The following is a 27,500-nucleotide window of genomic DNA, read 5'->3' as shown; positions in this document are numbered from 1 at the left end:
TACTGTCTATTATCTATCCTGTTGTCTAGTCACTTTACCCCTACCTACAGTATACTGCTGCTACTGTCTATTATCTATCCTGTTGTCTAGTCACTTTACCCCTACCTACAGTATACTGCTGCTACTGTCTATTATCTATCCTGTTGTCTAGTCACTTTACCCCTACCTACAGTATACTGCTGCTACTGTCTATGATCTATCCTGTTGTCTAGTCACTTTACCCCTACCTACAGTATACTGCTGCTACTGTCTATTATCTATCCTGTTGTCTAGTCACTTTACCCCTACCTACAGTATACTGCTGCTACTGTCTATGATCTATCCTGTTGTCTAGTCACTTTACCCCTACCTACAGTATACTGCTGCTACTGTCTATTATCTATCCTGTTGCCTAGTCCCTTTACCCCTACCTACAGTATACTGCTGCTACTGTCTATTATCTATCCTGTTGTCTAGTCACTTTACCCCTACCTACAGTATACTGCTGCTACTGTCTATTATCTATCCTGTTGCCTAGTCACTTTACCCCTACCTACAGTATACTGCTGCTACTGTCTATTATCTATCCTGTTGTCTAGTCACTTTACCCCTACCTACAGTATACTGCTGCTACTGTCTATTATCTATCCTTTACCCCTACCTATATAAACATATCTACCCCTGCATATCAACTTGGTATTTATAGCCAAGTTATTGTTGCTCATTGTGTATTTATTCCTCGTGTTATTTTTCTATTATTTCAAAAAAATGTCTCTCTGCATTTCCCTGTTAATCTACACCTGTTGTTTGCCAAGCATTTCACTGTGACTGCATTCAAATGTGATAGATACAATTTGATTTGATTTTGATTTGATCTCTTAATCAGAGCCCAATATTGAGCATGTCCACTACCGTAACACCGGTTGGCTCTGAGAGGCAGTGGTGGAAAAAGCATCCAGTTTTCATACTTGATTAAAAGTAAAGATACCTTAATAGAAAATGACTCAAGTAAAAGTGAAAGTCACCCAGTAAAATACTACTTGAGTAAAAGTCTAAAAGTATTTGGTTTGAAATATACTTATGTACTAAAAGTAAATGTAAAGGTGTGAATCATTTACAATTCCTTATATTAACCAGACAGCACAATTATTATTATTATTTTAAAAATTACGGATAGGCTCACTCCAACACTCAGACATCATTTACAAACTAAGCATTTGTGTTTAGTGAGTCGGCCAGATCAGAGGTGTTAGGGATGACCACGTGTTCTCATGATAAGTATGTGAATTGGACCATTTTCTGTCCTGCTAATCATTCAAAAAAATAAAGAGGTAACTTTGGGTGTCAGGGAAAATGTATGAAGTAAAAGTTGTCAAAAATATAAATTGTAAAGTACAGATATAAAAAAATAACTACTTAAGTAGTACTTTAAAGTATTTTTACTTAAGTACTTTACACCACTGCTGAGAGTTGGATCTAACTTTGGACAAACCTTCTAACTTTTGATTGAGCACTCCACTCTCGCTCTCTTCTAGTTTTTTTTTAATCCTCTCTCTATTTTTATTTCTCTATCTCTTTCTCCCTCTTTCTCGCTTGTCTCCCCCATCTCCTTCAGCCTATTATCTCTCCCCCCTCCCGTCTGTCCAGGCGTTGCTAACGCAGCAGAGCTGTCAATCACCTGGTCTCTGGGGGGAGGCAGGCTCTGAGCCTCAACAGGAAGTCACTAAGCATGCAGAACAGATTATTTAGAAAAGCAGGGGAGCGAGAGAGAGAGAAGGAGAGAAAAGAGAGGTGCAGCGCTGTTGGCATCTTATCCCCAGGAAGGGAAGGAGGGAGGAGAGGAGAGAGGGAGGAGAGGAGAGAGGAAGGAGAGGTGCAGCGCTGTTGGCATCTTATCCCCAGGAAGGGAAGGAGGGAGGAGAGGAGAGAGGGAGGAGAGGAGAGAGGAAGGAGAGGGAAAGTAAATACTTTATTCAGGATACGCAAACAAATAAACAAAGTTAGTCAGTCAGTGTGTGTGTGTCGTTCACACTTCCTGAAGGTACCAGAGGGATGAGGAAAGAAAATAGAGGGATGCCAAATGAAAACACAAACAAATACACTGAAAGAAGATAACAACACCTGTCGTTCTGCTGACTGACCTCTGACCTCTGACTGACCTCTGCTGTGGTGTGCTGGGGGTGAGGCTGGTGTGTGTGTGTGTGTGTGTGTGTGTGTGTGTGTGTGTGTGTGTGTGTGTGTGTGTGTGTGTGTGTGTGTGTGTGTGTGTGTGTGTGTGTGTGTGTGTGTGTTGGACTGTAGGAAAACACTCATGTCGTTTGCTTTCCACCAGCTTGACCAAATCAAAACACATTCATGTAAGCCAAGAAGCCAACCTACAGTGGGGAGAACAAGTATTTGATACACTGCTGATTTTGCAGGTTTTCCTACTTACAAAGCATGTAGAGGTCTGTAATTTTTATCATAGGTACACTTCAAATCAAATTCAAAATCCAGAAAATCACATTGTATGATTTTTAAGTAATTCATTTGCATTTTATTGCATGACATAAGTATTTGATACATCAGAAAAGCAGAACTTAATATTTGGTACAGAAACCTTTGTTTGCAATTACAGAGATCATACGTTTCCTGTAGGTCTTGACCAGGTTTGCACACACTGCAGCAGGGATTTTGGCCCACTCCTCCATACAGACCTTCTCCAGATCCTTCAGGTTTCGGGGCTGTCGCTGGGCAATACGGACTTTCAGCTCCCTCCAGATTTTCTATTGGGTTCAGGTCTGGAGACTGGCTAGGCCACTCCAGGACCTTGAGATGCTTCTTACGGAGCCACTCCTTAGTTGCCCTGGCTGTGTGTTTCGGGTCGTTGTCATGCTGGAAGATCTTGCCACGACCCATCTTCAATGCTCTTACTGAGGGAAGGAAGTTGTTGGCCAAGATCTCGCGATACATGGCCCCATCCATCCTCCCCTCAATACGGTGCAGTCGTCCTGTTCCCTTTGCAGAAAAGCATCCCCAAAGAATGATGTTTCCACCTCCATGCTTCACGTTGGGATTGTGTTCTTGGGGTTGTACTCATCCTTCTTCTTCCTCCAAACAAGGCGAGTGGAGTTTAGACCAAAAAGCTCTATTTTTGTCTCATCAGACCACATGACCTTCTCCCATTCCTCCTCTGGATCATCCAGATGGTCATTGGCAAACTTCAGACAGGCCTGGACATGCGCTGGCTTGAGCAGGGGGACCTTGCATGCGCTGCAGGATTTTAATCCATGACGGCGTAGTGTGTTACTAATGGTTTTCTTTGAGACTGTGGTCCCAGCTCTCTTCAGGTCATTGACCAGGTCCTGTCATGTAGTTCTGGGCTGATCCCTCACCTTCCTCATGATCATTGATGCCCCACGAGGTGAGATCTTGCATGGAGCCCCAGACCGAGGTTGATTGACCGTCATCTTGAACTTCTTCCATTTTCTAATAATTACGCCAACAGTTGTTGCCTTCTCACCAAGCTGCTTGCCGATTGTCCTGTAGCCCATCCCAGCCTTGTGCAGGTCTACAATTTTTTCCCTGATGTCCTTACACAGCTCTCTGGTCTTGGCCATTGTGGAGAGGTTGGAGTCTGTTTGATTGAGTGTGTGGACAGGTGTCATTTATACAGGTAACGAGTTCAAACAGGTGCAGTTAATACAGGTAATGAGTGGAGAACAGGAGGGCTTCTTAAAGAAAAACTAACAGGTCTGTGAGAGCCGGAATTCTTACTGGTTTGTAGGTGATCAAATACTTATGTCATGCAATAAAATGCAAATTAATTACTTAAAAATCATACAATGTGATTTTCTCTCACAGTTGAAGTGTACCTATGATAAAAATTACAGACCTCTACATGCTTTGTAAGTAGGAAAACCTGCAAAATCGGCAGTGTATCAAATACTTGTTCTCCCCACTGTAAATATCTAAAAAGTAAATTTCTGTTTACAGAGATCAAATAACCAACATTACAACTTGGCATTGTCAATTTGCTTCCAAGTATAGAAATATAAATAACAGAGTTGTCAAAGTGTAGATATGTTGTGTCTGTGATATAGTGGCATTATCTTTGTACAGAGAGGGTATGAGAGGGTTAGGGTTCTGGCCTCCTGGTTGAGAGGAGAGCACTAACAGATGCTAGCACTAACCCCAACCCCAAAACCCCAACCCCAAAACCCTAAACCCCAAACCCCAAACCCTAAACCCTAAACCCTTAAGCTTAAAATAGCATTTGATCAAATTCAGGACCTGAAAATAGTCCTGACTTTAAAAACAGTTCTTGTTTTCCTACCCTGTCAGGACATAAAGGTGAAATGTGAGGACATTGTGCTCTTGATAATGTAGGGAAACAAGTACACACACACACAGACACACACACACACACACACATACACAGCTGATGCTGCGGCTACTCTGAGCCATTCATCCCTCATAGTTTGATTTGAAGAGACTCTGTCATACATGGCATCCTTTTCCCTATATAGTGTACTACGTTTGACCAGGACCCAGAGGGTGCTATTTCGGATTGAGAGACTATTTGGATTGTCTCATTCAGGTGACGATAAACATCCTCTCCTCTCCTTATTAGTCTAATCTAGGCCTTAACGATCTGTCCTCTCTAACACCAGATCGATAGTATCAACATCCCAAAACAGACAAGATCTAACATGTTGTCATTCCCAGATACCATCAGACGAAACATAAAGTCATCTCGGGCACTTTATCCCCAATCACACTGACAGCTGCAGATGCTGCAGGATTTAGATGAGCTGGAGGATCGGACGGAGGATCGGATAGCGAGCTGGAAATCGATGTTGCTGATGACAATGAGTCCTCATCTGATTCTGATGTTGACTTCGAGCCCAACCGGCACGATGAGACAGGAGTCCGGGAGGGATGGTATTTATTTAGATTGATAACAACCCAGCAGACAAAGCTGTTCTCTAGCAGATACTTTACTGTGTTCTATAGCAGATACTTTACTGTACTGTGTTCTATAGCAGATACTTTACTGTACTGTGTTCTATAGCAGATACTTTACTGTGTTCTATAGCAGATACTTTACTGTACTGTGTTCTATAGCAGATACTTTACTGTGTTCTATAGCAGATACTTTACTGTGTTCTATAGCAGATACTTTACTGTGTTCTATAGCAGATACTTTACTGTACTGTGTTCTATAGCAGATACTTTACTGTGTTCTATAGCAGATACTTTACTGTACTGTGTTCTATAGCAGATACTTTACTGTGTTCTATAGCAGATACTTTACTGTACTGTGTTCTATAGCAGATACTTTACTGTGTTCTATAGCAGATACTTTACTGTGTTCTATAGCAGATACTTTACTGTGTTCTATAGCAGATACTTTACTGTGTTCTATAGCAGATACTTTACTGTGTTCTATAGCAGATACTTTACTGTGTTCTATAGTAGATACTTTACTGTACTGTGTTCTACTGTGTTCTATAGTAGATACTTTACTGTACTGTGTTCTACTGTGTTCTATAGTAGATACTTTATTGTACTGTGTTCTACTGTGCTCTATAGTAGATACTTTACTGTACTGTGTTCTACTGTGTTCTATAGTAGATACTTTATTGTACTGTGTTCTACTGTGTTCTATAGTAGATACTTTACTGTACTGTGTTCTACTGTGTTCTATAGTAGATACTTTATTGTACTGTGTTCTACTGTGTTCTATAGTAGATACTTTATTGTACTGTGTTCTACTGTGTTCTATAGTAGATACTTTACTGTACTGTGTTCTACTGTGTTCTATAGTAGATACTTTACTGTACTGTGTTCTATAGTAGATACTTTACTGTACTGTGTTCTATAGTAGATACTTTACTGTACTGTGTTCTACTGTGTTCTATAGTATATACTTTACTGTACTGTGTTCTACTGTGTTCTATAGTAGATACTTTACTGTACTGTGTTCTATAGTAGATACTTTACTGTACTGTGTTCTATAGTAGATACTTTACTGTACTGTGTTCTACTGTGTTCTATAGTAGATACTTTACTGTACTGTGTTCTATAGTAGATACTTTACTGTACTGTGTTCTATAGTAGATACTTTACTGTCCTGTGTTCTACTGTGTTCTATAGTAGATACTTTACTGTACTGTGTTCTATTTAAGTGATAATGCCAGAGAAGCCGTTTTTTAGAGGATATATTGGCACGGGTGTTGCTAGCTAGCCAACTATGGCTAATTCACAGTCTCGTCAAAAAGTGCAGCCAGAATAACAGCAAAGTAGCCACATTTACATTTGCTCAAGCTGTTTTCTAGTGACATTTATTTGGATACATCCATAACAACAAGCTAATGAGGCGCGATTTTGCCTGGCATAGAGAATGTGCTCTCTCGTCAGGACTGTTGTTCAGAGGAGCTAGCCAACAACACAGCTAACACAATCACTTCAAACTGAAGCTGGAAAAACTGCAAACTAGCTGCACTTCGTTTCGTTTGACCTTTTTTTCAATTGACATTTCTTTGTATAAATCCATAAAAATGATGCCAGCTGATTCACTGGCTGAGAAACGCTGTCTGTCTGTCTGTCTGTCTGTCTGTCTGTCTGTCTGTCTGTCTCGTCCCGACCCCGACACGTTCATTACTATGGGACAGCTGGAGATCGAATTTGAAAATTGAAACAATGTTGCAAATGTCGGAGAGACAGACAGCAAGGTTTTTACAAATCTCCGCTGTTGAAAACTAAATGTTAGTCTAAAAGAAATGTGAGACGCTTTTTATCATGGTGATCAAGTTTATAAATTGCCTGGCTGGGCTGATGAGACAGTGGATTGGGCAGTCAGATGGAACAGAGTAAATAGGCATTTTAACGTGACAGATTTAGCCGGTGGTAACTTGTGGAATAGACACCGGCTGGAATGTGAATTTAACCAATCAGCATTCAGGATTAGACCCACCCGTTGAATAATGTGTCCTACTGTGTTCTCTAGCAGATACTTTACTGTACTGTATTTAATATTGTGAAGTGGTTATCCCACTGGCTATAAGGTGAATGCACCAATTTGTAAGTCGCTCTGGATAAGAGCGTCTGCTAAATGACGTAAATGTAAATGTACTCCAGCACTTTGGATTTGACTATAAAATTACTATGAGGTTAAAGTGCAGACTGTCAGTTTTAATTTGAGGTTATTTTCATCCATATACCGTTTAGAAATTACAGCAATTTTTGTACATAGTATTGGGACAAATTACTGTGATCTCTAGCAGATACTTTACTGTACTGTGTTGTACTGTGTTGTACTGTGTTCTTCTGTGTTCTACTGTGTTCTCTAGCAGATACTTATATAGTGAGCTCCAAAAGTATTGGGACAGTGACAATTTCTTTTTAGTTTTGGCTCTGTACTCCAGCACTTTGGATTTGAAATGATACAATGAGGTTAAAGTGCAGAGTGTAATAAAATAAACACTATTTATTTATTTTATTTTATTTCACCTTTATTTAACCAGGTAAGCCAGTTGAGAACAAGTTCTCATTTACAACTGCGACCTGGCCAAGATAAAGCAAAGCAGTGCGATAAAAACAACAACACAGGGTTACATATGGGGTAAAACAAAACATAAAGTCAAAAATACAACAGCAAATATATATACTATGCAGGGAATAGGGTACCATTTGGAACAGAGAAATTATGACCCTAACCCTAACCCAAACCCTAACCCAAACTCAAACCCAAACCCAAACCCTAACCCTAACCCTAACCCAAGCTCAAACCCAAACCCAAACCCAAACCCTAACCCTTACCTAACCCTAACCTTAACCCTTACCTTAACCCTTACCTTAACCCTTCCCTTAACCCTTACCCTAACCCTTCCCTTAACCCTTACCTTAACCCTAACTTTAACCACACTTCTAACCCTAATGCCTAACCCTAACCAAATGTTTGTTTTCGTAAATGTGTACAATATAGCACAATTTCACTTTGCAGCTGGCCCCCGAAGCAGTAATCACTCAGTTCTTCCTCCAGGACAAGACTGATCCCAATAAACGTCAAGAGGCATTAGAAGAAGACTAAAATGAATAAGACTAATTTAATGTCTATATAAATCAATGTTAGAGTTGACATAGCTGGCCAGGCATGGACGATGGGTTGGTAGCTGGCCAGGCATGGACGATGGGTTGGTAGCTGGCCAGGCATGGACGATGGGTTGGTAGCTGGCCAGACATGGACGATGGGTTGGTAGCTGGCCAGGCATGGACGATGGGTTGGTAGCTGGCCAGGCATGGACGATGGGTTGGTAGCTGGCCAGGCATGGACGATGGGTTGGTAGCTGGCCAGGCATGGACGATGGGTTGGTAGCTGGCCAGGCATGGACGATGGGTTGGTAGCTGGCCAGACATGGACGATGGGTTGGTAGCTGGCCAGGCATGGACGATGGGTTGGTAGCTGGCCAGGCATGGACGATGGGTTGGTAGCTGGCCAGGCATGGACGATGGGTTGGTAGCTGGCCAGACATGGACGATGGGTTGGTAGCTGGCCAGACATGGACGATGGGTTGGTAGCTGGCCAGGCATGGACGATGGGTTGGTAGCTGGCCAGACATGGACGATGGGTTGGTAGCTGGCCAGACATGGACGATGGGTTGGTAGCTGGCCAGACATGGACGATGGGTTGGTAGCTGGCCAGGCATGGACGATGGGTTGGTAGCTGGCCAGGCATGGACGATGGGTTGGTAGCTGGCCAGACATGGACGATGGGTTGGTAGCTGGCCAGACATGGACGATGGGTTGGTAGCTGGCCAGACATGGACGATGGGTTGGTAGCTGGCCAGGCATGGACGATGGGTTGGTAGCTGGCCAGACATGGACGATGGGTTGGTAGCTGGCCAGGCATGGACGATGGGTTGGTTATGTAGGCTTCTTCTAACCCATTGCTTTCTAACGTTACATTAAAGAAAAAACTGAGTCTGTCAGATTTCCAGTCATTACAATTAATTTAATACCCCTTGATCTTCAAGAATAGGACTTGGAAATATAGATTAGCCAAATTGTTTTACCTGAGCATAACCCGAAAACTAAGGACAAATTAGCCTACTCTGTTGTTTATGATTTTGTTGGTCATGGACGACTGATTGGGCTCATTGCTTCGAAAAAGAAATGCTGCTCCCATGGAATAGCTTTGAACACTGCTGGGAAAAGTACTATTTGTGTCCTTTATGCCTATGGAATGTTTTGGGAATCAGCGCAAATTAGATTGAGCAATAAAAGCCCCACTCGTTGTTGACAGTCTGGAGAACAATACCAAGGAGGAGTTTAGAAGAGAGGAACTCAGACGTTTATTCCATAGACTGGGATCCGCACTATGCAGCTATCGCAAGAGCACCTTTTACATTGGCCGTCCACTGGGGCATCTTCATTACGCCGATTCTGTAGCAAAACGTTTCTTAAACAGAAGCAAACGGAACTAAACGGTGAGGGACATACCTGAATTTGTCCAATAGAAATTATCATTTTGGCTGTTTGCTTCCGTTTGGTTCTTAAATGGTAAACGGCTTCCATAATGAATACACCCCTGGTCGCTAAATCAATGATTGATAGGCAGCTTAAACTTCTTCAATTCAACCATTATTGGGTTAAAATACACATATACATTTGTGAACAGCCATCCACAACAACCACAATCCATAATCCTCTGTAGCTCAGCTGGTAGAGCACGGTGCTTGTAACGCCAAGGTAGTGGGTTCAATCCCCGGGACCACCCATACACAAAAAAATTTATGCACACATGACTTGTAAGTCGCTTTGGATAAAAGCGTCTGCTAAATGGCATATTATTATTATTATAAGGCTCAAATAGCTCAATGAGAGAGCAGCAGTGTGATTCACATCACTGATAGAGAAGCAGAGTGATTCATATCAATGAGAGAGCAGCAGTGTGATTCACATCAATGAGAGAGCAGCAGTGTGATTCACATCAATGAGAGAGCAGCAGTGTGATTCACATCAATGAGAGAGCAGCAGTGTGATTCACATCAATGAGAGAGCAGCAGTGTGATTCACATCAATGAGAGAGCAGCAGTGTGATTCACATCAATGAGAGAGCAGCAGTGTGATTCACATCAATGAGAGAGCAGCAGTGTGATTCACATCAATGAGAGAGCAGCAGTGTGATTCACATCAATGAGAGAGCAGCAGTGTGATTCACATCAATGAGAGAGCAGCAGTGTGATTCACATCAATGAGAGAGCAGCAGTGTGATTCACATCACTGAGAGAGCAGCAGTGTGATTCACATCAATGAGAGAGCAGCTCTATGTGACCTATAATAGGCCTACTGTAATTGATTTCTGTATCGTTCCATAGTTTACACCACTGCTGTCGTCCTTACCCCAAGTGTTTATTCCAACTGGATAATCTTTGGATGCTGACAGCAGTCACACCATTAGAAGACAGATCTTGGACTGCAGCTACAAAAGCCTCTTCCTGCTCTTTTCCCGCTGTCCATCAAACCCATTTGGTGTGTCATCATAGTGGTCTCTGATTGGTGGTCATCTTTTGGTGTGTCATCATAGTGGTCTCTGATATGGTGGTCATCATAGTGGTGTGTCATCATAGTGGTCTCTGATTGGTGGTCATCATTTGGTGTGTCATCATAGTGGTCTCTGACTGGTGGTCATCATTTGGTGTGTCATCATAGCGGTCTCTGATTGGTGGTCATCATTTGGTGTGTCATCATAGTGGTCTCTGATAGGTGGTCATCATTTGGTGTGTCATCATAGTGGTCTCTGATTGGTGGTCAACATAGTGGTGTGTCATCATAGTGGTCTCTGATTGGTGGTCATCATTTGGTGTGTCATCATAGTGGTCTCTGATTGGTGGTCAACATAGTGGTGTGTCATCATAGTGGTCTCTGATTGGTGGTCATCATTTGGTGTGTCATCATAGTGGTCTCTGATTGGTGGTCATCATTTGGTGTGTCATCATAGTGGTCTCTGATTGGTGGTCAACATAGTGGTGTGTCATCATAGCGGTCTCTGATTGGTGGTCATCATTTGGTGTGTCATCATAGTGGTCTCTGATAGGTGGTCATCATTTGGTGTGTCATCATAGTGGTCTCTGATTGGTGGTCAACATAGTGGTGTGTCATCATAGCGGTCTCTGATTGGTGGTCATCATTTGGTGTGTCATCATAGTGGTCTCTGATAGGTGGTCATCATTTGGTGTGTCATCATAGTGGTCTCTGATTGGTGGTCAACATAGTGGTGTGTCATCATAGTGGTCTCTGATTGGTGGTCATCATTTGGTGTGTCATCATAGTGGTCTCTGATTGGTGGTCATCATTTGGTGTGTCATCATAGTGGTCTCTGATTGGTGGTCAGACTCACTCAGGCGGAAAAACATTTACATTTGCGCCTCTTTTCAATGTTGATTTGAATGTTATTGAGAAAACAGAAAGGTGTCAAATATCTTTTTTGAAAACATCCTTTCTGGATTTCAAAGTAATACTAGAAGTAATCATCTAGTTTTTCAAAAGTATCTGTAATCTGATTACAATATTTTAGCTGGTAATATAAAGGATTACAGTTTTTTGTAATCCATTACATGTAATTCATTACTCGCTACCCTGCTGGTTTCATATAGATGATATCCCCATAGTCTAAAGCCGGAATTAATGTCGACTGGATGATTTCTGCTATTTAATGGAAGGCATGACATATTCCAATAAAATAAACCCATTTTCATTCTTAATTTCTTAACTACCTCATCAATACCTGGTCAATCCAGGTGATCAGATATTTATAAGCAGGGACACATTCATTGAGGGCACAATCCAATGTACATATGCATAAATCATCAGATAAAGGAAAATAACGTATACTTGGTAAAGTAATGCACTGTATAAGGAATGGTTATTTATTTAGGAAAGCAGTGGGTGACTTTAAAGACAGGAGATAGTCAGACTTGATTAAATTCACATTCTTTGTCTGTCTGTCAGATCGTTACTCTGTTAATCTGAGAGTGAATCTGGGTCATGAGATAGGAATTAATGTGAGGTTATCCTAAATCAATGTAGGAGGGGGGGGGGTGCGATGGAGAGAGAAAGAGAGCGAGGGAGAGAGAGAGAGAGAGAGAGAGAGAGAGAGAGAGAGAGAGAGAGAGAGAGAGAGAGAGAGAGAGAGAGAGAGAAAGAGAGGGAGAGATAGAGAGAGAGAGAGAGAGAGAGATAGAGAGGAAGAGTTCCTGAAAGAGATAAGAGAGTGAGTTGGGAACTTTAGTGAATCCTGGTCTAAGCAGCAACAATCCCTTTATCAAACGACCAACAGAACAATTAAATCTGTTTCAAACTGTTCAAGCTGAAATCGATCACACCTCTAAGCTGTCAGCTCATCTGGCTCTTGACAGAGAAGAGGTGTTATCTGATCAGGAACTGAGTAGCTTGGGCTAATGTAGAAAAAAGTAGCAGCTTGGGCTAATGCTAGGCTAGTGCTGAAATAGAAAACACAACAAAGGTTACTGAGAAGAGGAAGGAAAGGGTATTCCAGATTATAAAATGGGTTGTTAGGATCCTGGATGCTGATTGGTTGATAGCAGCTAGTTATTCACCACAATTCCCTGGGTAATACCTGTTAACAGTTCCATTTGATTCATCATTGCGCATCCACTGTCCCACAGCCCAGCCAGGCAATTTATTAACTTAATTTTCAGTGGAAAAAAAGTGTCTAGACAATATTTTCCCCCATGCTTCTAGCACAAGCATTTGGTTTACAACACTTATGTGCAGGTCTAAAATTTTGTTTCTGGTTCCTTTGACAGCTCTTTGGTCTTGGCCATAGTGGAGTTTGGAGTGTGACTGTTTGAGGTTGTGGACAAGTGTCTTTTATACTGATAACAAGTTCAAACAGGTGCCATTAATACAGGTAACGAGTGGAGGACAGGGGAGCCTCTTAAAGAAGAAGTTACAGGTCTGTGAGAGCCAGAAATCTTGCTTGTTTGTAGGTGAGCAAATACTTATTTTCCACCATAATTTGCAAATAAATTCATAAAAAATCCTACAATGTGATTTTCTGGATTTTTTTTTCTCAATTTGTCTGTCATAGTTGATGTGTACCTATGATGAAAATTACAGGCCTCTCTCATCTTTTTAAGTGGGAGAACTTGCACAATTGTTGGCTGACTAAATACTTTTTTTCCCCACTGTATGTCTGCCTCTCCAACCTGTCCAACATTTTGCAGTTAGTTATTTTTTTGTGATCTCCACCGTGCCGCGCATATGAACGGGACGAGACTGACAGCTTCTCTGATCCCGGGCCAATTCATTTACCAGGATCACTATAATGGATATTTCCAAAAGAAATGTCAAAAGAAACTAAAAGGTAGAACACATAATTTGCTGTAATTTCAGCTGCTTGTGTGTTAGCTTTTGCTGGCAAGCGAGCAAAGGGGAAGTAGCGTAGCTATCATCCATGGCTATCTTATGGACACACCAATCAGCTGGTTGTTGCCTATTTATCAATTCTGTATTAAATCATCAGTTCTTGTCACTCGTCATTATTTTACCTCTGCTAGCTAGCTACATGTCGATCATTTCGTTAGCATAGCAACATTTCAAACACTGTATAATTCATAGAATTAACAACCAGGGCCTCGTTTCCCAGTTGCGAAGCAACTTAAGCATTACGATGATCGTACCAGATGTATCAATATTGCACCAACATGCAGTACCTCCAGCAGGCAGAGAGGTAAAGAACCCTTCGTCTTCCAGCTCAGGGTCAAGCTCCACTATTCACAGCCCTGTGTAATGTTACATGTAATTGCATTGCTGGACTTTTTGAAAACTTAATGTATTTGTATTGTTTTTAAAAATGTGCAAATAAAAGGAAATGTATGGTTTAAACATGTCTTTAATGGTCATTTGTTTTACCTGTTAGTGAATTCACTAAGTGTTAATACATTTGTGTTTACATCATTAAGACTTTATGTTTGTGTTATGAATGACCTAATGGTCTGACCTTATAGTAAGAAACAGCGTCATGAGATACAAGGCATTTATGCATGTATTGTGAATGACAGAAGGTGTCCCACTTCAGGCAAATTATTACAGGACACTTCAAGTGTAAATAAATAGGCTATTAACATTCTGCTGATTTATGAAGGACAGCCACAAAGTCATAATTATGGATAAACCCTTCCCATTTCCACAATTTCTCTTCTTAAAATCTAACCCTAACTAATGAAGGCCAGGTTCGATGCGTTGGTCCACCAGACCTTCATTTGGGCGGAAGTGTCCGGCAACGAGATGAGGTGTAATGTGACTAACATGACATCACTTTAGAGCGTATGTCATCCTTCAGCACAACATGTCACCCTTCACATCTTTAGTTGACGCTCCCTATTTTATTTAAGATAATCCTTTATCTGGCTCTGGGGACTCTATATGTTGAGCCAGGGTGTGTATATTCTATGTTTTGTATTTCTGTGTTGACCAGAGTGGTTCCCAATCAGAGGCAACGAGTGTCAGCTGTTGCTGGTTGTCTCTGATTGGGAGCCATATTTATACAGGCTGTTTTCCCACAATAGTTGTGGGATCTTGTTCCAGTTGGTTTGTTTCCTGTTGGTTTGTACCGTAGGACTGCACGTATCGTTTGTTGTTTTGTTCGAGTGTTTACTCTCTTTAAATAAATATGTTTGCCTTCAACGCTGCGCCTTGGTCTACTCCGTCTAACGATCGTGACATCTTCCGTGTTTTCATTTTGCTCCACTGTGTGGTTTGCTTCCTGTCTTTCAGTTTGGGTTTTTCCTTTGTTTGCCTCTTCTTGGGCAGATTCAGTGGGTCTCATGGTGGGTGTCCTTTAGGTTCCAGCTGTTGCTAGTCAACTTTCAGTGGACACCCCCAACGAGTGTCTTTCAGATCCCTCCTAAAACCCCACCTGTTACGTTTTGGTTGATTAAATTCATTTACAGTATATTGGGCACAACATAATCTGAAACATCAACAAAACAAACAGCAAATGCATCCAACACAAGCTTGATGTAATAATTGCGTGCTAGGAATATGGGACCTTTGTACTACTTTAATATACATATAAGTGAATTTGTCCCAATACTTTTGGTCCCTAAAATGGGGGGACTATGTACAAAAAGTGCTGTAATTTCTAAACGGCTCACCGTTCTCCCTCAATTAACCCAAGAAATGATTCAACCAGTTGAAGGAGAGAAGGAGAGAAGGAGAGGAGGAGAGGAGGAGAGAAGGAGAGGAGGAGAGAAGGAGAGAAGGAGAGGAGAGAAGGAGAGAAGGAGAGAATGAGAGGAGGAGAGGAGGAGAGAAGGAGAGAAGGAGAGAAGGAGAGAAGTAGAGGAGGAGAGAAGGAGAGAAGGAGAGAAGGAGAGAAGGAGAGGAGGAGAGGAGGAGAGTAGGAGAGAAGGAGAGGGAAGCAGAAAGACAGGTGAGATGGGGTAGCCGTTCATGAGGTAGCAGACTGACTAACAAATGCCAGATTTTGCTCTGTTTTTCTTGAGGTCAATGAACCCACCAATTAATCCACCTCATAGGCCAGCATTGAAACAATTGCAAAACCAGACACACACAGTCAAGACGAAATATACGTGGACCTGCGGGAATCACAGCCTAGATTTCAAGTTTCTCTTGCAGATGCTCCAACTATGTTAGAGCCATCAGAATCACGTAGCCTACAGCAAAGACAAGAGTTGAATAGAAGTAGGATGATGAAGAGGAGGAGGAAGAAGAGGAGGAAGAAGATAATGAAGATGATGATGATGAAGAGTACTTGAGTAACCTCAGAGGATGGAGAGGAGGAGGAGTATGAGGAGGTAGAGGAGGTGGAGGAGGAGGAGGGGGAGGATGTGGAAGAGGTGGTGGAGGAGGAAGAGGAAGAGGAAGAGGAGGAGGAGGAGGAGGAGGAGGAGGAGGAGGAGGAGGAGGCGGGGGAGGATGTGGAAGAGGTGGAGGAGGAGGAAGAGGAAGAGGAAGAGGAAGAGGAAGAGGGAGGAGGAGGAGGAGGAGGAGGAAGTGGAGGGGAAGGGGGTTATGAAAGAGGAGGAGGAGGAGGAGGAGGAGAAGGGGGAGGGATGTGGAAGAGGAGGAGGAGGAGGAGGAGGAGGAGGAGGAGGTGGAGGAGGAGGGAGGAGGAGGAGGTTGTGAAAGAGGAGGAGGAGGAGGAGGAGGAGGAGGACGATGAGGAAGAAGAGGAAGAGGATGAAGAAGAATAGTAGTGCATAGCTGTAGTCTGTGTCCTGACTTTATCGTTAATGAGCCAGCGGAGGTCGGCAGCAGGTGGCTTGGAGCCAGGGGTTATACATACTCTAACCACTGACCTCTAACCTTCAACCCCTGACCTACTGACCTATGAAGGGTAGTAACAGTAGTAGATGTCTGTGTCCTGACCTTTGATCTCCTTCTCGTTCCTGAACCAGCGGAGGTCGGCAGCAGGCTTGGAGCCATGGGTCATACAGGTCAGAGTGATCTCATCTCCCTCCAGGGCAGGCTTGGTCAGACCGTCTATCTCTGGCTTCTCTGGCACCCCTACAGGACCGGGGGGGGAATTACACACGTTAAAACACAATACAACACACAGAGTCACTGTCTGTGCATTAGTGCATTCATCTTAAGATAGCTAGGTGAGACAACCACATATCACAGTTGTAGTATGTACATTTTTCCTCAAAACATCAGTCAGTGCTATTATGAAAAGACAGTAAAAAGTGCAGGAAAAGACAAGTGCAGGAAAAGACAAGTGCAGGAAAAGACAAGTGTAGGTTCCATTTTTTTCCTTTGGGGGGGGGATTATGATACTCTTTGAAGAGGTAGGGTTTCAGATGTTTTCAGAAGATGGGCAGGGACTCGACAGAAAAGAGCTTTGACTGGGCTGAGCGGGAGCTGACGTACGGCAGAGTTTTTTTTATCATAAACCTGGCCCAGTTCTGTATGATATAGCTCAGCTCAGTGTGTGTGAGGGTACTGACTCAGTACTACTGAGGAGGAAAAACACTGAGAAGAACCTGGAACCATCATCTGAAAAGACAGGAGAGGAAGAGGATGGATAGAGGAGAAAGTTAACGCTCACATATCGAGAGCTAAACTTTGACTGAGTACCTCTGACTATGCAAACCGACCATCCCTCAAGGGTGTGTGTGTGTGTTAACACAGAGTTTTCTGTAGAAGTTGTTTATTGTTTAATACACAAAAATATGTTTTAAGTGAAATATTAGCTTTTGTCTGAAGCCAAAAAAAAGACAGGAAATTCAAAAGCTAACAAGGCTTTTCAGCATAAAGCAGCTTGACTACTGCTAAAGTACTGTAAATGTATTGATCAATGAAACATCTCCATCCAAAATTATTTCTAGTCTGTCTGTGTCCGATACAGCGGGGTTACCCAAACTCGGTCCTGGGCCCCCCCCTGGGTGCACATTTTGGTTTTTACCCTAGCATTACACAGCTGATTCAAATAACCAACTAATCATCAAGCTTTGATGATTTGAATCAGCTGTGCAGTGCTAGGGTAAAAAACTAAATGTGCACGCAGGGGGGCCCAGGACCAAGCTTGGGAAACTCTGCAATACATTTTTAGTCATTTAGCAGACGCTCTTATCCAGAGCGACTTACAGTTAGTGAGTACATACAATTATTTATTTTTTTCATTCTAGCCACCCGTGGGAATCGAACCCACAACCCTGGTGTTGCAAGCGCCATGCTCTACCAACAGCTACACAGGGGTCAGTAGCAGTCCTTCAGAAAGCATTAATTAGGGTTGGGTGGTTTTCTGATTTTCATATCGTCATACCGTCCTTCTCTCACCCCGGGATTTATGGTATTACCGTCTTAGTACACAAGGCCGTCTATTACCAGAATGCTAACAAAATTAGCAGAAGTAATAGCGAATTTCCATGGAGGCTGTTAGCTAACTATGCTAAAGAGAACAAACAAAAATAAACGAATTGCAAAGACAGGCTCATAAAGTTATACATACAGTGGGGGAAAAAAGTATTTAGTCAGCCACCAATTGTGCAAGTTCTCCCACTTAAAAAGATGAGAGAGGCCTGTAATTTTCATCATAGCTACACGTCAACTATGACGGACAAAATGAGGGAAAAAAATCCAGAAAATCACATTGTAGGATTTTTTATGATTTTATTTGCAAATTATGGTGGAAAATAAGTATTTGGTCAATAACAAAAGTTTCTCAATACTTTGTTATATACCCTTTGTTGGCAATGACACAGGTCAAACGTTTTCTGTAAGTCTTCACAAGGTTTTCACACACTGTTGCTGGTATTTTGGCCAAAATTTGCAAATAAATTCATAAAAAATCCTACAATGTGATTTTCTGGATTTTTTTTCCTCAATTTGTCTGTCATAGTTGACGTGTACCTATGATGGAAATTACAGGCCTCTCTCATCTTTTTAAGTGGGAGAACTTGCACAATTGGTGGCTGACTAAATACTTTTTTTCCCCACTGTAACCATACTTTACATAACCATACTTTAAATAATAATATGCCATTTAACAGACGCTTTTATCCAAAGCGACTTACAGTCATGCGTGCATACATTTATTTTTATTTTTTTGTGTATGGGTGGTCCCGGGGATCGAACCCACTACCTTGGCGTTACAAGCGCCGTGCTCTACCAGCTGAGCTACAGAGGACCACACTGAGCTTTACATAACCATACTTTACCTCTTATATAAAAAAAGAACCGACAGACTTTCTTCCTTTTCCCTTTTCACCATGTTGTTCAGGCGACGGGCGCCAACCACATCTTGGATTCTCTTCAAGTATTCAACATCTACCTCCATCAACACCCCGGTTATGACTCCTTTAACTGGTGCTCCACAGTTCAAAACAAACCTTCTTCTTCTTCTGAACCAGAACCCACTACTGATCACTCTGATTGATTCCACTTTTCTCAACACTTCACCTTCTTCGATACCTCAAACATGGTTTCCCAGATACAAATTCTTATTAAAAAAAACGCATCCAAACAAGAAACAAATCCTACACACATCATCCATTCCCATTTTTGACAACTTCCTTTTTGCTCGATTTTCCATTCATCATCTTCAACTGTTCTCAATTCAGATACCTCAAACAAAAAATGGTTAGTCTAAATATTAGCTAGCTTTTTGTTTGATACCTCAAACAAAAAATGGTTAGTCTAAATATTAGCTAGCTGGCTAGCATTTATGAGGCCAGAAAACACGTTCCACACACACTAGCAATGTATTTCCTCCAACGTTTCTGGAGAATTGTGAGAAGAGTGCTGATGGCATCCAGTTCCGCCGTGGTCCAACCATTACCCTTCCTCAACTATTCTGGGGAACTACAGTAAACTTCATAATGTAAAATAATGTAACAGGTGAAATGAAGAACACAACCTGCTTTATCTCCTAACATATTGCACAAGTTGACTGCAGGTATTAACTTTAAAAAGTAGCTACAAATATAAAAATGTATTGAAAAACTTCAAAGAAATCATTTCAACGGTATTGATGGTATTGAAAAACCATCCCGTGGCTATTTCCAAATACCCCGGTATACGGTATATACCGCCCAAGCCTAGTATTCACACCCCTTGACTTATTCCACATTTTGTTGTGTTACAGCTTGAATTCAAAATGGAAAACATGTATTTTGTTTCTCACCCATCTACACAAAATACCCCATAATGTCAAAGTCAAAACATATTTTAGAAATGCTTTCAAATGTATTGAAATATCTCATTTACATAAGTATTCACACCCCCTGAGTCAATACATGTTAGAATCACCTTTGGCAGCGATTACAGCTGTGAATCTTTCTGGGTAAGTCTCTAAGAGCTTTGCACACCTGGATTGTACAATATTTGCACATTCTTTTTAAAATTCTTCAAGCTCTGTCAAGTTGGTTGTTGATTATTGCTAGACAGCCATTTTCAGGTCTTGCCGTAGATTTTCAAGCCGATTTGAGTCAAAACTGTAACTAGGACACTAAGGAACAGTCAATGTCATCTTGAAAAGCAACTCCAGTGTAGATTAATATGAAAAAACAATGTTTTAAGTGAAATATTAGATTCTAAGATGATGTAATAGGCTGTTTGAGAGAAGGTTTGAATCCTAATCAACCCTATCCAATGTGAGTACATCTGTTGTTGAAGTACAGTAGATCAATACAGCTACAGTACTCTAGCAGTAGTCAAGCTGCTTATGCTGAAAAGCCTTGTCCATTTTCACATTCACTCTGTTGGTAATGCTTACAAATAGGATCCTAACTAATTAAGATAGTTTGGAATATATGATATGTGATATGCCTGTACAATATACACTACATGACCAAGAGTTTGTGGACATCCAAAATCATGGTAATTAATATGCAGCCTCCACCCTTCTGGAAAGGCTTTCCGCTAGACTTGCTTCCATTCAGCCACGAGAGCATCAGTGAGGTCGGGCACTGATGTTGGGCGATTAGGCCTGGCTCAAAGTCGGCATTCCAATTCATCCCAAAGGTGTTCGATGGGGTTGAGGTCAGAGTTCTGTGCAGGCCAGTCAAGTTCTGTGCAGGCCGATCTCGACAAACGATTTCTGTATGGACTTCGCTTTGTGCACGGGGGCATTGTCATGCTGAAACAGGAAAGGGCCTTCCCCAAACTGTTGCCACAAAGTTGGAAGCACAGAATCGTCTAGAATGTGATTGTATGCTGTAGCGTTAAGATTTCCCTTCACTGGAATTAAGGAGCCCGAACCATGAAAAACAGCCCCAGAACATTATTCCTACTCCACCAAACTTTACAGTTGATTTCCCTTCACTGGGGCCTAGCCAGATGGTGAAGCGTTTCCACTGCTCCAGAGTCCAATGGCGGTGAGCTTTACACCACTCCAGCCAATGCATTGCGCATGGTGATCTTAGGCTTGTGTGCAGCTGCTCGGCCATGGAAACCCATTTTATGAAGCTCCTGACGAACAGTTATTGTGTTGACGTTGCTTCCAGAGGAAGTTTGGAACTCGGTAGTGAGTGTTGCAACCGAGGACAGACAATTTTTTTACGTTATTCGCTTCAGCACTCAGATGTCCCGTTCTGTGAGCTTGTGTGGCCTACCACTTCGCGGCTGAGCCGTTGTTGTTCCTAGACGTTTCCACTTCACAATAACAACACTTACAGTTGACCGGGGCAGCTCTAGCAGGGCAGAAATTTGACAAACTGACTTGTTGGAAAGGTGGCATCCTATGACGGTGTCACATTGAGCTCGTCAGTAAGGCCATTCTACTACCAATGTTTGTCTATGGAGATTGCATGGGTGTGTGCTCGATTTTATACACCGGTCAGCAACGTGTACGGCTGAAATAGCCGAATCCACTAATTAAAAGGGGTGTCCACATACTTTTTTATATACAGTGTAGGTGGTGAACGTTCAGAATCACATGCAATGGGAAGAGGGAAAAGGTACCCTGCCAACAAATGTTCATAATATGTGGTAACTCCTTCAAGACTGTTGGTGAAGCTGGTTGAGAGAATGCCAAGAGTGTGCAAAGCTGTCATCAAGGCAAAGGGTGGGTATTTGAAGAATCTAAAATCTCAAATATATTTTGATTTGTTTAACACTTTTGTGGTTACTACATGATTCCATATGTGTTATTTCATAGTTTTGATGTCTTCACTATTATTCTACACTGTAGAAAATAGTAAAAAATAAAGAAAAACCCTGGAATGAGAAGGTGTGTCCAAACTTTTGACTGGTACTGTATATAGTATGTTACACCATAAAGTGGTTATTAAAATCATTTTCATTGAAGGGGAAGATTCCCGGTGTTTGTGATGCTCGTCGTTTGGTGCGACGCAGACAGGGTGGCGAGACGGGAGAAACAGAAGAGTCATTGTCTGTTCTTTTGAGTTTTGATGTTGAGACTTTGACCGACAAAGTGATGTTAGGATATTAGAATGTTAACAAATACGAGCTTTTGTGCCGAATCCATTACATTATCTTATGGGCATGTGTAGCAGGGAGGTTCCCAGGTGTGAGAAGTGTGGAGAAGGGCATTAGGCAAAGGAATGTGTAGCATTGGGGAAAGTAGTGGTACGTGTTAATTGTAAGGGTGCCCATGGGGCTGGGATCAGAAGTGTCCGGTGTGAGAGAGGCAGGTTGAGGTTAACAGTGTTAGAGTCAGTGGTGTAAAGTACTTAAGTAAAAATACACTGTTCGAAAAAATTAAGGGAACACTTAAACAACACTATGTAACTCCAAGTCAATCACACTTCTGTGAAATCAAACTTTCCACTTAGGAAGCAACACTGATTGACAATACATTTCACATGCTGTTGTGCAAATGGAATAGACAACAGGTGGAAATTATAGGCAATTAGCAAGACACCCCCAATTAAGGACTGGTTTTGCAGTTGGTGACCACAGACCACTTCTCAGTTCCTATGCTTCCTGGCTGATGTTTTGGTCACTTTTGAATGCTGGCGGTGCTTTCACTCTAGTGATAGCATTAAACGGAGTCTACAACCCACACAAGTGGCTCAGGTAGTGCAGCTCATCCAGGATGGCACATCAATGCGAGCTGTTGGAAGAAGGTTTGCTGTGTCTGTCAGCGTAGTGTCCAGAGCATGGAGGCGCTACCAGGAGACAGGCCAGTACATCAGGAGACGTGGAGGAGGCCGTAGGAGGGCAGCAACCCAGCAGCAGGACTGCTACCTCCGCCTTTGTGCAAGGAGGAGCAGGAGGAGCACTGCCAGAGCCCTGCAAAATGACCTCCAGCAGGCCACAAATGTGCATGTGTCTGCTCAAACGGTCAGAAACAGACTCCATGAGGGTGGTATGAGGGCCCGACGTCCACAGGTGGGGGTTGCGCTTACAACCCAACACCGTGCAGGACGTTTGGCATTTGCCAGAGAACACCAAGATTGGCAAATTCGCCACTGGCGCCCTGTGCTCTTCACAGATGAAAGCAGGTTCACACTGAGCATGTGACAGACGTGACAGAGTCTGGAGCGCCTTTGGAGAACGTTCTGCTGCCTGCAACATCCTCCAGCATGACCGGTTTGGCGGTGGGTCAGTCATGGTGTGGGGTGGCATTTCTTTGGGGGGCCGCACAGCCCTCCATGTGCTCGCCAGAGGTAGCCTGACTGCCATTAGGTACCGAGATGAGATCCTCAGACCCCTTGTGAGACCATATGCTGGTGCGGTTGGCCCTGGGTTCCTCCTAATGCAAGACAATGCTAGACCTCATGTGGCTGGAGTGTGTCAGCAGTTCCTGCAAGAGGAAGGCATTGATGCTATGGACTGGCCCGCCCATTCCCCCAGACCTGAATCCAATTGAGCACATCTGGGACATCATGTCTCACTCCATCCACCAACGCCACGTTGCACCACAGACTGTCCAGGAGTTGGCGGATGCTTTAGTCCAGGTCTGGGAGGAGATCCCTCAGGAGACCATCCGCCACCTCATCAGGAGAATGCCCAGGCGTTGTAGGGAGGTCATACAGGCACGTGGAGGCCACACACACTACTGAGCCTCATTTTGACTTGTTTTAAGGACATTACATCAAAGTTGGATCAGCCTGTAGTGTGGTTTTCCACTTTAATTTTGAGGGTCACTCCAAATCCAGACCTCCATGGGTTGATAAATTTGATTTCCATTGATAATTTTTGTGTGATTTTGTTGTCAGCACATTCAACTATGTAAAGAAAAAAGTATTTAATAAGATTATTTCATTAATTCAGATCTAGGATGTGTTATTTTAGTGTTCCCTTTATTTTTTTGAGCAGTGTACTTTAAAGTACTACTTAAGTAGTTTTTTGGGCTATCTGTACTTTACTTTACTATTGATATTTTGGACATCTTTTACTTTTACTTCACTACATTCCTAAAGAAAATCATGTACTTTTTACTCCATACATTTTCCCTGACAACTAAAAGTACTCGTTTAATTTTGAGTGCTTTGCAGGACTGGAAAATGGTCCAATTCACACACTTCTCAAGAGAACATCCCTGGTCATCTCTACTGTCTATGATCTGGCGGACTTACTAAACACAAATGCTTCGTTTGTAAATTATGTCTGAGTGTTGGAGTCAAAAAAAAAGAAGACAATTCAAACAGTGAGTTTGCGTAATATGAGGAATTTGTGCAGAGGTTACAGTTTTTTTGCAATCATGTGGTTAGCAAGAAATGTGAATCACTAGCTAGCTATTCTGAACTTGAATGACTGTTATCCATAGTTAGCATATCTCTTAGTTGTCAATCAAATGTATTTTGCATCGATCAAATGTGCGGGCAGGCAGGCAGGCAAGTTCCCATTGTTGTCAAAATGTGGGTTGGGAACAGCATGCATTGGCAGGCAAGCTGCAGAAGGACGAGCAGGCTACTATTCCCCATCATTTATCAGTGCAATTTTGACGACCAACTAGCTGGAAAAGTCGAGGGTGTATCTAATGTTTCCTCGTTAGATTTGAGCTCATCCTGCTCTGCATAGCATCAGTTGTTGATCTTGTAGTTGTTGATGTGCAAAGGCAAATAAGGGAGAGAGAGCCTAGTTACTTTTTCATGTTTTTTTGATCAATAGGACTGTAAAGTTCCCTAATGTAAGAGGACTCCAGTGGTATTTATATATTTACATGAATCCATTCGGTATTTGTTGCTGTGGCTTTTAGGCGAAAGCGTTCTAAGGATCTAAAGTCACGCTGTTGCTACTGCCTGTAAACACACAGTCCAGTTCAAAGTGAATGATGGCAGGACCGTGTGGCAAATGGCTTACTGCAGCTCTGATTGGCTCAACGGTCTGTGTAGAGTCCGGTCCTGGACAAGACTGACACATTTTTATTCGGTTTTATTTACTGCAGTGTCTGGTAATTATCCTAAAGCACAACCGCGTACCCACTCTATATTGATATAGAATTTACACAAAGCCTTTACTCTAGGTTATTCCCAAACATTCTATGAATGTATGAAAACGTGAAAATGACCATATCTAAGTGCTCACTTGTCAGAAAAAGTTTTTTTTTTAAAGACTCATATTCTTCCTGGGGGTGTCTATGAACATATTTGAATAAGATGCCATGTTGCTAGAACACTGTCTGTTCCAATTTAAGTCGGACATGCTTTTTCTGTTTGCCACCGGCAGGTGTTTGAAGGGTGCTTCATTTCTTCACAGCTGTCTGGATGTAGTCAGACAGTTACTAGGAGGGGGTATCTGGATACAGTCAGACTGTTACTAGGAGGGGTATCTGGATACAGTCAGACTGTTACTAGGAGGGGTATCTGGATACAGTCAGACTGTTACTAGGAGGGGGTATCTGGATACAGTCAGACTGTTACTAGGAGGGGGTATCTGGATACAGTCAGACTGTTACTAGGAGGGGTATCTGGATACAGTCAGACTGTTACTAGGAGGGGTATCTGGATACAGTCAGACTGTTACTAGGAGGGGTGTCTGGATACAGTCAGACTGTTACTAGGAGGGGTGTCTGGATACAGTCAGACTGTTACTAGGAGGGGCATCTGGATACAGTCAGACTGTTACTAGGACGGGGTATCTGGATACAGTCAGACTGTTACTAGGAGGGGTATCTGGATACAGTCAGACTGTTACTAGGAGGGGTATCTGGATACAGTCAGACTGTTACTAGGAGGGGGTATCTGGATACAGTCAGACTGTTACTAGGAGGGGTATCTGGATACAGTCAAACTGTTACTAGGAGGGGTATCTGGATACAGACAGACTGTTACTAGGAGGGGGTATCTGGATACAGTCAGACTGTTACTAGGAGGGGTATCTGGATACAGTCAGACTGTTACTAGGAGGGGGTATCTGGATACAGTCAGACTGTTACTAGGAGGGGTATCTGGATACAGTCAGACTGTTACTAGAGGGGGGTGTCTGGATACAGTCAGACTGTTACTAGGAGGGGTGTCTGGATACAGTCAGACTGTTACTAGGAGGGGCATCTGGATACAGTCAGACTGTTACTAGGACGGGGTATCTGGATACAGTCAGACTGTTACTAGGAGGGGTATCTGGATACAGTCAGACTGTTACTAGGAGGGGTATCTGGATACAGTCAGACTGTTACTAAGAGGGGGTATCTGGATACAGTCAGACTGTTACTAGGAGGGGTATCTGGATACAGTCAGACTGTTACTAGGAGGGGTATCTGGATACAGACAGACTGTTACTAGGAGGGGGTATCTGGATACAGTCAGACTGTTACTAGGAGGGGTATCTGGATACAGTCAGACTGTTACTAGGAGGGGGTATCTGGATACAGTCAGACTGTTACTAGGAGGGGTATCTGGATACAGTCAGACTGTTACTAGGAGGGGGTATCTGGATACAGTCAGACTGTTACTAGGAGGGGTATCTGGATACAGTCAGACTGTTACTAGGAGGGGTATCTGGATACAGTCAGACTGTTACTAGGAGGGGTATCTGGATACAGTCAGACTGTTACTAGGAGGGGGTATCTGGATACAGTCAGACTGTTACTAGGAGGGGTATCTGGATACAGTCAGACTGTTACTAGGAGGGGTATCTGGATACAGTCAGACTGTTACTAGGAGGGGTATCTGGATACAGTCAGACTGTTACTAAGAGGGGGTATCTGGATACAGTCAGACTGTTACTAGGAGGGGGTATCTGGATACAGTCAGACTGTTACTAGGAGGGGGTATCTGGATACAGTCAGACTGTTACTAGGAGGGGTATCTGGATACAGTCAGACTGTTACTAGGAGGGGTATCTGGATACAGTCAGACTGTTACTAGGAGGGGTATCTGGATACAGTCAGACTGTTACTAGGAGGGGTATCTGGATACAGTCAGACTGTTACTAGGAGAGGGGGTATCTGGATACAGTCAGACTGTTACTAGGAGGGGGTATCTGGATACAGTCAGACTGTTACTAGGAGGGGTATCTGGATACAGTCAGACTGTTACTAGGAGGGGTATCTGGATACAGTCAGACTGTTACTAGGAGGGGTATCTGGATACAGTCAGACTGTTACTAGGAGGGGTATCTGGATACAGTCAGACTGTTACTAGGAGGGGGTATCTGGATACAGTCAGACTGTTACTAGGAGGGGGTATCTGGATACAGTCAGACTGTTACTAGGAGGGGTATCTGGATACAGTCAGACTGTTACTAGGAGGGGTATCTGGATACAGTCAGACTGTTACTAGGAGGGGTATCTGGATACAGTCAGACTGTTACTAGGAGGGGTATCTGGATACAGTCAGACTGTTACTAGGAGGGGTATCTGGATACAGTCAGACTGTTACTAGGAGGGGGTATCTGGATACAGTCAGACTGTTACTAGGAGGGGTATCTGGATACAGTCAGACTGTTACTAGGAGGGGGTATCTGGATGTACTTCGTCAGCTGGACAAAGCCAGGAGTGTGTTCCATAAAGTGTAAGGAGTAGAACTTGAGGCCCACGCCCAGGGCAGCCATCGAGAAGCAGGGGAAGATATAGGAGCCGCTGAAAAACATGTGGCGGGGCGGCATTTGCCACCGCAGCACCACACAACTTAAAAATA

The 27,500-nt window shown here is 42.8% G+C and overlaps 1 protein-coding gene across 1 annotated transcript in view; it reads right to left on the bottom strand.

Moving 5' to 3' along the window:
- Positions 1-27,500, bottom strand: part of LOC121556275 (cell adhesion molecule 2-like) — a 260,381-nt gene that overhangs the window by 127,728 nt on the left and 105,153 nt on the right. Inside the window, exon 4 of the mRNA XM_045212717.1 lies at positions 16,381-16,518. Coding sequence (XP_045068652.1) covers positions 16,381-16,518 — 138 coding nt within the window. The remainder of the gene's footprint in view (positions 1-16,380; positions 16,519-27,500) is intronic.

Source organism: Coregonus clupeaformis, unplaced genomic scaffold (assembly GCF_020615455.1).
Source record: "Coregonus clupeaformis isolate EN_2021a unplaced genomic scaffold, ASM2061545v1 scaf0045, whole genome shotgun sequence".
NCBI classification, from domain to species: domain Eukaryota; kingdom Metazoa; phylum Chordata; class Actinopteri; order Salmoniformes; family Salmonidae; genus Coregonus; species Coregonus clupeaformis.
The sequence above is the reverse complement of the archived record's forward strand: the minus strand, read 5'-3'. Positions and strand labels throughout refer to the sequence as shown.